The 14939-nt window shown below is 43.6% G+C and overlaps 1 protein-coding gene across 1 annotated transcript; it reads right to left on the bottom strand.

Annotated features, from left to right (window-relative positions):
- Window positions 1–4891: 4891 nt before the first annotated feature.
- LOC130602685 (tetraspanin-7-like) lies at window positions 4892–5909 on the bottom strand. Its single transcript, XM_057415822.1, has one exon. It carries the CDS (start codon window positions 5778–5780, stop codon window positions 5064–5066), a length of 717 nt encoding a protein of 238 aa, XP_057271805.1. The 5' UTR covers window positions 5781–5909; the 3' UTR covers window positions 4892–5063.
- Window positions 5910–14939: the final 9030 nt, after the last annotated feature.

Genomic DNA, 14939 nt, shown 5'->3' on the forward strand with positions numbered 1-14939 from the left:
AACAAGTGTCTGCTTTCCTAGTGAAAGAAAAAAAAAAGTCTCTTCCTACAAACAAATACTTTCTTTAACTGTTTAAGACAGAATCTGGAATGTTATGGGGATTATGGGGACGTGATGGTGGCTTTGATAAGCTCCCTCAGGTAGAGATGCATGGACATAAAACATCTTTACAGATATTCCCCTGATGCTTACAGATACTTTCAGAAACTACAGAGCTCTTTTAAAGATAGGAGTATCCCTGTTCCACGCTGACACCAGCACACCTCAAACAAATATGGTATGACAACCAGTGCCACCTTCCTGATGACATCTGCTACGTTCTGGGCTAGAGAGATTTGAGATTAAATGTCTCGAACTCTCTTAGTTGTGTGACTTATGTGTTTCTGACCAATATTTTGTGGTCCTTCAGAGCAAGACTGTGATAAGGCTTCTTAACTTGACTGCCCAAAACCTTCCATGGACATGCCTTTTTTATTGGCACCCACAATATTTGAAACACTGAATTTCTAGCTCAGTTCCCATGTTATCTATTTATCAAAATCTCCTGTAGTTTGCTGGGTTTATTAAAAAGGGCATCTTTACTGTTATTATCTGTGGAAATAATAGATGAGTATTCATGTCAAGGGCTTTATATAATATCAGCTGCTACCAGTGAAAGTCACCAAGGCAGTCATCAAAATTCTTTCTTGTGTGATTTTACTGCTACTGTTTTAAGTTTTCCGACCCCAGGAAAGCCATCTCTTCTCTAAAAATGTATGATCTGTCATAGAGGCCTTTTTTAGTTCTGGTTATGTGATGTGAAGTTCAGCTACACAAAAGTACAGTAAATAACTCATGTTGGACAAAACATCAACACACTTTTGGGGTTTGAAAGAGTTATATTCTTGGCATTCTAGTTCAATATTATAAAACAAGGGTCTTGTTACGAAACAAGGGTCTAATCTTACCACCCTGGTAATTCTAAATCTCAGTTTGTCCAAACAACAGTTCCATTGTTTCTACAACTGCAACACAGCCTGCTTCTATGCTTAATTTGGTATGATTTTTAATTGATTAAATAACCAACATGTTAAAATTGAGATTAGGTTTTTGTAAGAGAAGGGATCAGCTTTTATGAAATCATACCATTTTGATGAGTGACTTTATACTGAAGAGGATGACAGAAAACAAACACATGTTCCAGCAAGGGGTAGATGGTGCTGACCAGTGTTACATATTGCAGCCATTCTGACCACCCGGAACTAAATTAACAGTGAATTAGGTAATATTTTAAACTAAATTAAAATTTAATCACTGAGCACAAAGAATTCAAGACAAGTGAAACATCTACTGGGAGTCTGCTAATCTGGGAATTATTTAGCAAAGAATGAAGTTTCTTCCATACATCTACAAAAGTTAATGTTGTTAATGATTATTCTAGTCACTGGGCAATAAACATTCAATTAGAAGAGCCAGTCCATGAAAACTTCAGTGATTTAAGTATACTTAACATTTACATGTTCACTGCCACAGTTCATTCTATTTCAGTGAGCGCAGGCCAAGAGTGCAGCATGATGGTTTACATTTTGAATTATTCATTACATTTAGTTGGTGTCCTGAGATTCAAGCCTGGCCACCATATAAACATGCACTGGTATGCTTAAAACTTACTCTTATCATTCCTATTTTGGTATTCCCAGCAACTTAAAAACACAACAAATCCACTGAAGTAAATATCTACACAAGGTTTTTGGTTTAACGTGTTTCAACAGCATCTATGTGTCACCATCAGGATAGGAAAAAATTTTTGCAATCAGTGGAGCAAAAAAAAGAGCAATGCCGTATTCTCATAGATTTTCAGAGCTTATTGATTCCAGTAAAGAAGACCATTATAATAAACAGTGCAAATCCATGTCCCTTCCCAACACACTCCACAATAGCTTTTATTACTCCTTTAATGGATCTTCTCAATACAAAAAACCACAATATGAATCTGTCTGTACACTTCAGCATACACTTCGTTTCACTTGCACTTAATCAAACCATGTGGAGACATACAGAAATGCAAATAGTGAATTGGATTTCAAACAGTGACCTGGTTTGCTCACAGCACTTGCTAAATTTTATTTATGAAGTACCACTTCCCATACAAAATAGACTTTCTGCCCCACAATATTGATTTCCAGAACATAACAGGAATTCCGCTAGTTCATAAATCCAAAAAAGGGGTGTAAGTACAGGGTTATTTACTAACAAAAATAAAAAATTACATGATGCAAAACAATGAACAATAAACATCAGCACTAAAAAATGAAGCGCTGTTTTCTCCTCAAAAAGAGATTCCCAACACACTTCCAGAGATCACCTGTGCAGATGAGCAGTAAAATGACTGAGAAGCTTGTTCACATAGCACTCTCCAACTGGAACATGACTATCATAATTACATAGCCATGTGAAAAAATACAACACCTGAAAAAAGGGACAGTCAAGATCAAGCCACAGCTAACACCCAAGCACAACATAACTGTCCTTCCAGAATCATAAGCTCCATCCGTGCAGGCTAGAATCACTCTCCAGAAAGGAAAACCCAGATTCTCTTTTTACACTTTTGATCTTGTGAGCTTTGGTTGAGAGCACTGACCCCAAGGGAATTATTTCCGTAAGCGAGTACTGGATACTCCCTACTGATCCTTGTAGATTTTTGCTTATAAATACCATTCCAATTCAGCAGCCTTCAACTAAAACTTCATTTAAACTTTAGACCGTTTTGCATCTCTGGGGAGTATAACATCTCTTTCCATGGAAATACCTATTTACATTGGTTTGGTTTGGTTTTTCTTTACGTTCTCAAGTACCCTCAAGCTTGAGCAATAGTTAATGTAGGTTAAGGAAATTTTCTTTATATTCCCTTGACAAGCTTGCTGTGCTCTGCCAGAACAATGCACCTCTATGAGGGCAGTCCAACAAGTCAGGGGCTGTTATTAGCCCCCTGATATTGCAGCAATATGCCCAGGTCAGAAATAGTTACAGTCCTGCAGGTGGAACAAATTCACTGTAGGATTGAGCCACCCCTCTCCCAAAAAAGAAGGCTGGTGGGAAAATAAAAAACCCAAAAAGGGCTTCATTATCACAGAAGACAGGGAAGCAGTAGCATTTCCAGCTATTTTAAAATGGTATAAACCATTTAAAGCAGCAAGGATAACAATCTTTCTAAGTGAATACACATTTTGCCCTGGTTTCACCCCCCCCAGAGGCATTGTCAAAAAAAATTCTAGAAGCTTATTTTCAGCAGGGAGAAAGCACAGAAATAGCAAAGCAGGGTTCTCTTAGGTAGAGAAACTGGTATTATTTAAACAGCAGGAGGAGAGTTAGATCTGCATTTGATCCGGCTCTCCATGACGAGTCAGCAACAGATTTGCTCTCCCATTGCCTGCCTCACCAGGGTGAGTGGGCACAACAAGGCCAGCTCCATCTCCCAGCGTGAGCAGGAGCAGTGGGACAAAGGCTCTGCCTAGCTCATACTTGCAGCCAAGCACTTGCTCTTCAGTGGAAGGAAGAGAGAAAGCTAGACATGTAGTCAAAGGCAGTAAAGGCAAGCAAGGAAGAAAATGAACCAAGCTTTCCTCACCCCTCACCTCATGCATTCATTGCCCAGGCATTAGAGCTTCACTGTTAATCCCCTTTCCCCCACAGTTACTCTGCTCACCATCTGTATCAGCCATCTTCTTCACTGAAGATTCCTGTCCTGCTCCTATTGTTGGCATTTGAGCATTCTCCACAGCTTTGCTAGCCATGCTCCTAAAAGACACCACATCCTGGATCTCCTTTGTGGTTCTTGGTTCTTTCCTGAAATCCTCCCTCCCCAGTTTGCTGGGTGAGGGGAGTGTTCAGCATGTCTTTGTGCTGCGAGGCAGAGAAACACATACAAGTCCTGTTCACAGGTTTTAAAGAAGTGGGAAGAAGCAGAGGTGAAGCTGTGAAAGTTCAAGACCCTCTAAAGTGCGGGGCTCGTTTTTCCTAAAGCTCCAAATACCAGTCAGAACTGTTGGGAGAACCAAAATCCTGTAGATTTGCAGTGCTGTCTGACCTGCAGACGCCACAGGCAACAGAGCAAGTCCTGGGGTCCTGTTTACACTCTGGTTGTAGAGACCTGGCTTCAGAAACAGAAAGCCCATTCCACTCATTCTGAAGTTAACAGCAAAAGCCCCAAAGAAACTTCTGAAGGACAATGCACCCTTCCCCTCTCCTGCTACCCCTAGTCCGGTCTGATCATACAGCTTTTGCCATCCTCTTGTACGATGGGGACTCGGGTTTAAGCTCTTAGCACTACAAAGACATAACCAGCAATGCCCCGGCTACGAGTACAGGCACGTACTGAAGGAGGGAGCTGTACTTGGAGCTGCAGCTCCATCTTCAGATGGAGATCAGCACTGGAAACAGCACAGCAGGAAAAGCCCCAGTGGCAGCCGGACAGTTCGAACACAGCAGAGGTAGGACATCTTTCGGCGGCGGAGTGCTCGCCACTGGGCAGTCTCTCAAGCAGCCCCCATTGGCAGCTGCTGGCAGGGCTACGTGAGTGCCCCCAGAGCAGACCTTGTGCGCTCCAGCAGTTTCCCAGTAACACCATTTTCCAGTCACATCATTTTCCAGTCTCAGCAGCACACTCACGTGGTGTAATGCTGAGAGACACCTTTCTTGCATTCCCAGACCGCCTCCTCTTTCCTCCTTCCCTGGCCCGCACTTCAGTGCCTTGGGATGTTTTGCATCACCTAGAAGACTGGTCAGCTTTGACTCAGGGGTCCCTCCTGCCCCAGGGGGTGATGTCCGCCCATGCTGTCACCCCTCCCTCCAAAAGCAGTCGAGACTCCGGGGAGGGGCAGTGGGGACCTGCTGCCCTCCAAGGGACTGTGAGATGCCTGTAGCACGGATGCACCTGACACAGGCTCCAGAGGAGGAACGGAGTCTGGAGGAGGAAGGTCAGGTGGAAGTGGGGAACACAAAGAGATGATTTTCCCAGTGGGATACACCAAGGTCAGTGGGAAAGAAGAGAACCAGAGGGGATAAGAGGCAGGACCAGGGGGATCTCAGTGCAGGGTGGTGATGCCCATCAGTTGGGAAGGGATGCTGGCAGCCAGCAGGCAAGCCAGCAAGATGCCTATGAGCTGCAGCAGCGTCAGCCCCAGGGCAGCCGTGGCAATACAGAACATGTTGCTGCTGATGAAGGCCAGTACCTTGGGGAAGCACCCGTCGTGGTGCAGCCCGCGCGTGTCAGGCGGGCTGCGGTGGCAGCCCTGGCGGGCCTGGCAGCAGCTGAAGGGCACGGAGCCGTTCTGCTCCAGCCCCCAGGGTGTGGTGAGCCAGTCCCGGTAGCTCTGCACACCGCAGCAGGACAAGGAGCGCTGCAAAGCATCCAGGGCATCTGCCATCCCCTCGTCCTTCCCGTAGGTAAGCAGGGCCTGGTGCAGTCCTTCCTGGAATCCCTGTGCAATGTTCTGGCGGTAGAGGAGCGCCGACAGCCCCGCCGCCAGCCCAGCTGCCATCACAGTGGTCAGGAAGGCGATGTAGGCACGCAGGAGGCCCCGGTGCTCCGTGGCAGCACCGAAGCAGCCCAGGAAGCCCCAGATGATGACAACAGCGCCGGTGGCCAAGAGGATGGCAGGGGCACTGGGTCTGCTGTTGGCTGACAGCTCCAGGTAGCTCCCCAGAAACACCGTGGCCCAGAGGCCGATAATGAACATGGTCAGCCCCGCTGCCCAGAAGACGATGCTGAAGGCCATGAGGGACAGCTTGAGCATGGTCATAGTGCCCTGGGGCGGTGAGGGGGTCCCGCGGCCGTCGGTGCCTCTGTTCCCCGAGGTTGACGGAGGAGAGGGCGCCTTGGCGAGCGGTGCTCGAACTCTCCCTAGGTGCGGAGCCGGCAGCTGCCTCCCCCCTCGGCGACTGGTGCCAGTGGCTCTGCTGTGCCGCCCCTGCTGTTCCTTTTCAGTGCCCGGCGGGGGGGCGCGGCCTCGGCGGCGCCGCTTGTCCGCGGTGCGGGGCCCGGCGGGGCGGGACGGGGCAGCCCCGGCTGGGGGCCAGAAGGGACGAAACGGCCCGGGACGGGGGTCCCCTCCCCTCTCACTGTGCCGTCCTCTTTTAAGCGAGCTGCCGTCTTACGCTAGTGTGTATCCAGCGATACCCGGAGGGAGAAGCATACGCACACACGCACCCACGCAGTCCTTAGCGCTCTTTTCCGAGGTTTGGGGTGTAGCAAACGGGTGAATGTGTGTGGACGGGCGGTTCCCGCTGTCCGCAGCACTGGGCACCCTCAGATGAAAAGGTTCTGCATGCTGAAAGCTCGAGATTAACTTCTACCGCAGCCCAGGTTTAAACTGCCTGTCCTTGGAATGTGCTGATCATTGCTGCATCTTCCAACCTGCTATTTTTCTTAGATTTTACCCCTTTCATAGCAGTGCTTTTTCCTTTTGAATTCTCGAACTGATAACTACCCACACCTCAAAACTACCTGCTGCCATTTTGCAGCAGATGTTTCTTACCTCTGTATGCTTTCTCATAGTTTTTTGGAGCTAATGCTATCGGAACTGGGTCTTGAGTTGCAGTCAGCTGAGAACGGCTGGACTAGCCATGCTGGGCAGTGCCTATGAGGGGCTGCTGCCCGTTTTTGCAGGACAAACCTCTGAATGCTCTCTCTGGATACTGTCTCAAATTTGAAGCCACATTTGGCTTCAACACCAATAAAGAACACCAGCAAGTGGTGTTTTCTGTTACCCTTGCTCTTCCTTGCACTGAAAGCAGCTAGGTGAAATAGCTTTAGAACAGGCTTGTACAGGTATCTTGGGATGCATTATGCCTGCTAGGAGTAGTCAAAATATATGCTGCATATGGGCAGCTCTGTTGTCAGCCAAGTTCCTCCAGCATGTGTCAGAGATGAAGGATGGTGCTAAGGGTGCAGAAATCTAAAAGTATCTCCATAGATATACTTTATGATTTATTGGTACTGTTGTGAAGCATTTGGCACATAATAACTACCGGTTTCACTGGCAGTTAAGTACTGAACTTCCTCCAAACATCATGTTAAGCATTCCGTGTTGGTAGATGGCAGATGATACCAACATTTGTGATCTTTTTAACCAGGGTGAAATGGGTTTACAGGGACAAATTCTGCCCATTCTTGTAAGCTGTGCCACTAGAACTGTTTGGGTAAGTAGAGAAGGTAGGATTGAGCTCCTTGAGCGTATGGGAAGCTATAAACAATGAAACAGCTTCAGTGTCTGGAAATAGACTAGCTTGATTTTTCAGACATTGGCAGAGTCATAAAATATGTTTGCATCTTAGCATGAAAACTGTTACAGACACTCATGAAATCATACTAGCGAATAAATGTTCATGATGCTGCATGCAATATGTGGATTGACAGTTTGATGAAAGAGAAGTGATATTCTTTTACATGTCTTTTTGGAAAGCAAAGTGTCACCATAAGAAGTGAGGATTCAAAAGTGCCTAACCCACTAGTAAGAGCAGCAATTCCGATTAAAGAGTGCTTACAGGCATAGGCAGCAAATACAGTGAGACTGAAATGCAAACCAATATATCTCAGAGAAAACCGGTGCTTAGTGTCAGGAAAGAGCCTGCCAAACAGTGCCTCTGAAGGATATGTGGGTGATAGCAGATAGCTAATTAGTGCTTTGCAATGCTATTTGGGAAGGAAAGCAGTCTGCTTGAAGCACGAATTCTCCTCTTTCTTACTGTTTCAGTTTGGGCATGCCTGAGGTGTTACGTCTCTTCACTGGCAGAGGTATGATGATGTTCATACACCATACAGTTTTCCAGCTCCACTTTCTGTGGTTTTTTTTTTGCCTGAGTTTACACGTGGAATTCTGAAGTGACTCTTTCCAATCAGTCCATACAGACAGAAAAACAATGCAGGGATTGATTCTTCATGGTTTCTCAAGGAAACTGAGTCCTTTTGTGGTCTCCAGTTCACAGCTATTTAAGGTAGCTCTGGCTACAAGAACCAGTGGCAACACTGGCACAGAAAGTAAGATCAGGTAGTTAGGAGCTTTACTGTGAAAATATGGGTAGCAAGAGTAGCTTCCAAAAAAGCAGTTATTACTTTAGCATTCACAAGTGTGCTTTCCTTAGACACCTGAATGAGATTTTCATGTCATGATGCATGGAGAGCTACTATAGCTGCCAAAGTACCTCCCTTTACTTATCCTGGGGGAAACCAGAACACCTGTGATGCCACCATAGTGTTCTGCTGATGTTATACCTGTGTATTTTTGATGTTATAACTATTTAGTATTGGTATTTTCTTCTCTGGAGATTTTCTTAAGAGCTGCTCACATGGACATGATGCCTACAGGGTGGGATCCTTGTAAATACAAAACAAAAAGCTTTCTTATACTAAAACCTGGTTTTGTGGTGCTTTGTCATGTTCAGTGACCTCTTACACCATAAATTCAATTGCATTGAATTCAATAGAACTGTTAACAGGAAAAGCAGTTATCCAGTGTAAGGAAAGTTACCAAAATCCAATTGATCCAAATTATTTTTACATAAAACTGAATGATATCTTTATTCTAAATTGAATCAAATTGAACAGATGTCATAGTTCTACACTCTCTCAGGGCTGTGCAACATGCATGTGGTGCAAGTCCAGGCTGGATGGGAAATGAAGATGGCCTTGCAGGAAAAAAGAATTTCCCGTTAATCTTCCCATTAACTCTGGGATGTGGAAGTCTTAACATTTCATAACACAGCTCACTTCCAGCTGCAAGTCGCTTCTGGAAAAATTAATACATCATGGAATCCCACTTACTCATGGTCCCTTTGCAAACCCTTGATCCAAGAGGAAATATTGGGAAAACTGTGTCTTCTCTATCAGCAAGAATGAGAGATGCAGCCTGAGCAGACCAGAGTGGCATCGGGATGGGATTCCCACCAACTTGTGTAGCTGAGCAGGAGACGTCTTCCCCTGCGGCAAGTACAGTCCTAAGGCAGAACTCAACCTGCTATGTCTTGTAATGTACTGCACAACAGCATTATCACAAGTACTATTTTTTTCACACTGAGTTTATTTTAGGAACTTGGGTATACAATCTCTATTATAGATCAGTTACTGTACTATAAATAGCAACAGTCAGAGCTCCTTTGGATTAATGATTTACTTGTAATGTATTTTTTAACCTTAAAATAAAGCACAAAATTTATTTTTAGCTGTAGCTTCCCTATAGCTACAGAGGATAATATGATCCATGCCTTGAGCAAGTCTCTAAAGGAAAATTCAATGCACTTTCCAGTTAGCCCATGGAAAAATTACTATGTGCTGAACATTAGATATGTTTGAACACTAGTATATCAAAATAGCAGAAAAGCTAGACAGGTGGGAAAGACTGCCAATATACCATGTCAGAGGAATTCATAAAGAAGTGGGTTTTTAGGCTTTTCATTTCAGGGAGGAATGGGAAGACAAGACAAGGTTAAACATTGCCAAATTTTATGCTTGATCTTTAAAAGATTTGAATATATTACTAGAAATACTCATTTTCTGCTTGTTGTGTTAGGAGCTGAGGGTATTAAGTACTTCACATATTGAGATCTATGTATTTTGCATACTAACAGCAGCTGAGTGTACTTAGCAAGTCATTCATATAACACTTGCCTACACTTGTCAATATGGGTTTTTATATGAGGGAGATTTCCAAGATCTGCTGTAGCAAAAATCTATTCTGTTTTTCACTTGGTTGGTATAATTTTGTATCACCTTTGCTAGTTTGAAAATTAAAGACCTTGCTTCCTTGAAACCCCTTTTCTTTTCCTATCATACTTCAAACAAATGCCATCATACTAATTGTGGACTAGCCAATCTGAAACTGAATCAGGGTAAATGAGGGAGTAACATTGCACAGTACAATCACCATCTAATTTTATCACAACAGTGGAGCCTTCCAGTTCACAAATGTTGATGCTGGGCAGTGCTTTAAGTGAGAAAACCATTCCTCTGTGGATGGATACAATAGACCACAGTACACCATTTAATATTATTTTGACATGTTAATCAGTGGACAGCAGACTTTTTACTGATATTGTAAGTGTAGCTTTACAGAATGAACATCTGCCATTGCTGATTATATTAAAATTACAGTGTTCACAGCTGATACATAGAGGTGATCAGTATGTTGCCTGTAACATATATGTATCAACAAATATCTACAAGTAGTTGGTGCAAGGTTAGTGGGGAGAAGAAATATTCGGTTACAAGAAAGCTTCATGTTTTCTGGGTCTCTGGGACAGGAATTGGGGAATCCTATGGACAACTGCCACAGCTGAAGCACCTAACAGAAAATTAAGGTCCAATAAAGAGGGAGGTATTTCACATGCACCAGCTAAGTCACACCTGCACATGTATCTTCTTTATCTCTGCCATGTTGCCAGGTTTTGATAGATAATGCCATCAGAGGTGGAGGGCAAGGTGACCACACACTCTCTGTGGACTGGTTAAAGAACACTCTGGGGCACAGACTGTTACCCTGGAGTCAATGAAACCTGTGTCCTTGCTGAGGTGAACAGTTAGGGCATTTCTATAATACAACAACATTAGAGCACCAGAAGATTTTCCGAGCCTTGGGGTCCAGATCCATGGACCTTTACAACTTCCTTGAATTGCTCACATAGTGTCCTGTCCTCAAGCAAGCATCACTCTTGCCTGCTATAGAGTATAGGAAAATATATGGAGAGAGTGTGTGTATATATACACACACACATATATATAGACAGAGGGTATATATAGAGGTCAGGAAAGACTCATTTAAAGAAAACAGTCTGTGTGCAAGCAACACATCACACTGGCATCATCACCTTAATCAGGGCAATAATTTGTCAGCCTGCCTGTCTTCTCTGATACTCTCAGATATGAAGACTCTTTTTTAGCTCTCCTGTGATGTTAAAACCTTAAACATTCTTACCATCATTTTCTTTGAAAAAAGCCTGCTGCACTACTCATTAAATTGTATAGCTTGCCTGTATGCAATACAGCATTAATAAGCATGATAGTGAACATGAGAATTACAGACAGTTTTCCTGGAATTCCCTATAGGAAGGACTGATGACTACTTTCCTTTTTGGATTGTTTGGGGTTTGTGGGGTTTTTGAGACAATTTTCATGAACTTTTAAGGTTATTGGTCTTCATGGGTTTGGGAGGGGAAAGTCCTGCTTAACTGAATTAATTTCTCTTTATGACATAGTCACCCATCTAAATGTAGATATTTCTGGGATTTTTGGTTATATCAAAGCATTTGATACTGCCTCTCTCAGTATCATTCTGTCAGAATGTCCAGCACACAGCTAGACAAGTCCATAATACGTTGGGTGAACAACTGGCTGACGGGTCGGCTTAAAGAGTTATAGCAAATAGGGTTACATCCCGCTGGCAGCCAGTGGCATTCCCTAGGGCTCAGGTTTAGGGCCAATACTCTTTAATGTTTTTATAAATGATCTGGATGCAGTAATCATATGTACATTAAGTTTGCTGATGATACTAAATTAGGAGGAGTGTGGACTCCCTGAAGGGTAGAGATACACTTACAGAGACATCTAGATAGACCAGAGAGCTGGGCAGTCACCAACCAGAACAAGATGAAGTGCAAGTTTCTCCACCCAGGACAGGGTAATCCTGGTTATACCTACAAACTGGGGAATGAGAGGCTGGAAAGCAGCCCTGCAGAAAGAGATCTGGGGGTTTGGGGTGACAGCAAGTTGAATATGAGTCAACAGTGTGCCCTGGCAGCAAAAGAGCCAACCATGTCCTGGGGTGCATCAAGCACAGCATAGCCTGTCAGTCGAGGGAGGTGATCAGCCCACTCTACGCTGCACTCCTGCTGCCCCACCTCAAGCACTGTGTGCAGTTTTTGTTCCTCAATACAAGAAGGATGTCAAGCTATTAGAGTGTGTACTGAGGAGGGAGACCAAGCTGGTGGAATGTTTTGAGAGCAAGACAAGAGGAGCAGCTGAATCTCTTGGTTTGTTCAGCTTAGAGAAGAGAAGGCTGGGGGAGAACCCCATCGCAATCTACAGCTTCCTTAAGTGGTGCAGTGGAGTGAAAGGTGCTGATCTCCCTTCTCTGGTGACCAGCAGTAGGATATGAGGAAATGGAATGGAGCTGTGTCAGGAGAAGTTCAGACAACCAGGTAACCCACCCCCTTAATCTTCTTAATCAATTCTTTAAAGTACTTAGGAGAAAAAGCAGATTTAGCTACCAGATCACAGCTCTCTAACACAATGCTGGCCATTATTACCATCCCCAAGATAAGTTTACTTGTGAAGAACTTCACTTTTGGTAAGGAATCTCCACATGTGTGAAAGTAAGTTCCTGTTTTTTTTTACAAGGCATTTTTTACACAGGCATGTAGCGTCAGGACAAGGGGGAATAGCTTTAAACAGAAAGAGGGGAGATTTAGATTAGGTATAAAGAAGAAATTCTTTACTGTGAGGGTGGAGAGACACTGGAACAGGTTGTCCAGAGAAGCTGTGGGTGCCTCATCCCTGGAAGTGTTCAAGGCCAGGCTGGATAGGATTTTGAGTAACCTGGTCTAATGGGAGGTGTCCCTGCCCATGGCCCAGGGTAGATGATCTTTAAGATCCCTTCCAACCCAGACCATTCTATGATTCTATGACTTAAATTGGGCTAAGTCACATTTATAATTGTTTGTAAATATTTTGTATCACAAATGGTTTTGCTGTGTAATGACAGTTCTGAGACATATCCCCAGGTAAAGCTCTTCGTACTCATATTTATCATCTGTAGGCTTGCCAAGACCTTAGTGTGTCTCATCTACTTCTTTCACAGCTAAGTAGTATTATTTCAGGGTCTTCTGCTGACAGTAAGATTAGCTACACAAGAAAAGGAGCCTGAGGTCAATATGTATATTACAACACCTACAAAACATGTTTGGTAACTCCAGTGTGCCATTTGTGAACACTGCTTTAAACCAGTTTATTTTGAATGATGCTCAAGTCATAGGTATCATACACATCTATAAGGTTGTAGTTTTGTTTTGTTTTCCTAAGAAGAGCAGGAAATTTAAGCAGTAACCTGGCTGGGAACTACTCAGATTTTCAGATGGAGGAATTTTGTTGCAGGGCAAAGGTAGCCCTTCAGCAAGTGGTTTAGGAAGTTATTGCTGTTAGTTCCTAGATTCTCATCAGAGATGGACAGACAGATTACAAGAATGCTTCCAGGCCACTGTCATGCCTGATAGAATGCATTTGCATAAATCTTCACAAGTTCCTCAGGGGCACTAAACTCTTTAAACCACTCTACCAGGACCACAAGCCCATGTGCAGGTGGAAGGAAGCTGTCCGTTGTGGTCATAGGGTAGTTTTCACCTTCTTTCCCTAAAAGTCCTTTTCAAACTCGTTGCCCTTGTTTTCCCATTAAGTTCTTCATTTTCTCAGAAAACATTTGGCTTAAGGTGAAATTTTTGTGTCCAGATCATCAAAAGCATGTTCATGACCCCCCTGTTCCACACTTCAGCTTAAGCTCAACAAAGCAAATCAGGAGCATTTCTCTTTCTTGATTTTATCTACTTCCTTCTCCTCACTCTTATCCTTAGGTGCATGCCCCAGGATTTTCTGCAGAAAAATTGAACAAGTTTTATTTCTTGGAGTGTGCACCTCCTCATTTCAAGGTCTATTAGAGGACACAGGCACAGGAACTGAGATTCTGACTCAAATCCATGTGAGGTAATTGAATATTCTGATCTGAAATAGGTACAACTTTGGATTTTAGGTTCTGATTCTGCATCATACAACTATTCCTTACTACTGAAACACATACACAAACCAAGCTAGCATTAAGGTGGCCTAATGATTTTATCAGCAACTTATTTTTTTTTCAGGAGAAAGGCATTATGAAGGGACCTTTCATGAGTTAAGCACTTTTCCGATCTAAAATATCCCCAAAACTGCAAAAGCAGCTGGGATTTGTGAATCAGAGTATTTCTAGCTAATAGTAATAAAGGCATTGCAATCCTATGTCAGGCTTGACTTTTTTAATCAAATGACACAGTTGAAGGAAATGCAATGTTAACAATATTAACCATGTTAAAGATGGTCTCCAGCCTTAGTCCACTCACAGAAAGCTCCTGGATCTAGGTCCTGTAGACACTGAAGTATGACAGAACTTTGCCAGGGACTTCAGATGTGCAAGACTTGTCCTTAAATGAACACATGCACACAAAAGGAGTCTTAGAGCTCATGCAAACAGGGGAGTTGATGAGCAGTCAGGCTGATCACAGCACTTTGAGTAATTCCCATATGGCCATGTGAGGAAGCCACTGCACCACCTACTCCAAATCAATTTACTGTTTGCTTTGAGTGATCCCCCAGGGAGTGAGTGGAAAGCAGGCTTCACTCTGCTCTTTCAAACCCTAGCTCAATTAGTGCAGGACAAGCTATTAGTTCTTATGTATGCCCCAAGACTCGTGAGAAGGGAGGAATTTAACAGAAAAGTCCCATTGCTAAACCAGGGGTTTTAGTACACCTTTAAAGTAAGATTCTGGAACTATCCTTTACTCCTTGTGTCTACATCTTGCACTGATATCAGCAATGATTTTCAATGCTTCATAATCCAGCCTTTATCTTCAATTCATTTATTTATTTACAGGGATTACACCCAAAGCCTCCCATAAAGCCATACAGCTTTCAAATCTGAGTGCATTAAGGATTGCAAACTGGCTTTAGCCCAGGCTTTTCTGCTCTGTAGCTCTAATCCAGCCTGTTATTAGTTGAAGAAAGCACTGTGTGCTTTAATTGTTCCTGTGTAGGAACAAATTGCTTCATTGTCTCTCCTTGTCTTTCAAAGCCTATGGGTGTTAGGCTCTTTTGCAGGACTCCTGGTTTCCTCCAGTGAACAGAAAGATTACCTTGCACAATCCTAGGCTTCCTCACAGGGGCACAT

Source organism: Pezoporus wallicus, unplaced genomic scaffold (genome assembly GCF_028554395.1).
Source record: "Pezoporus wallicus isolate ANWC-B61680 ecotype Strahan unplaced genomic scaffold, APGP_CSIRO_Pwel_v1 contig_6966, whole genome shotgun sequence".
Classification (NCBI taxonomy): Eukaryota; Metazoa; Chordata; class Aves; order Psittaciformes; family Psittacidae; genus Pezoporus; species Pezoporus wallicus.

Bases quoted from the DNA above. Each gene is read 5' to 3' on its own strand.
- LOC130602685 (XM_057415822.1), bottom strand. From the start codon at position 5,780: ATGACCATGCTCAAGCTGTCCCTCATGGCCTTCAGCATCGTCTTCTGG.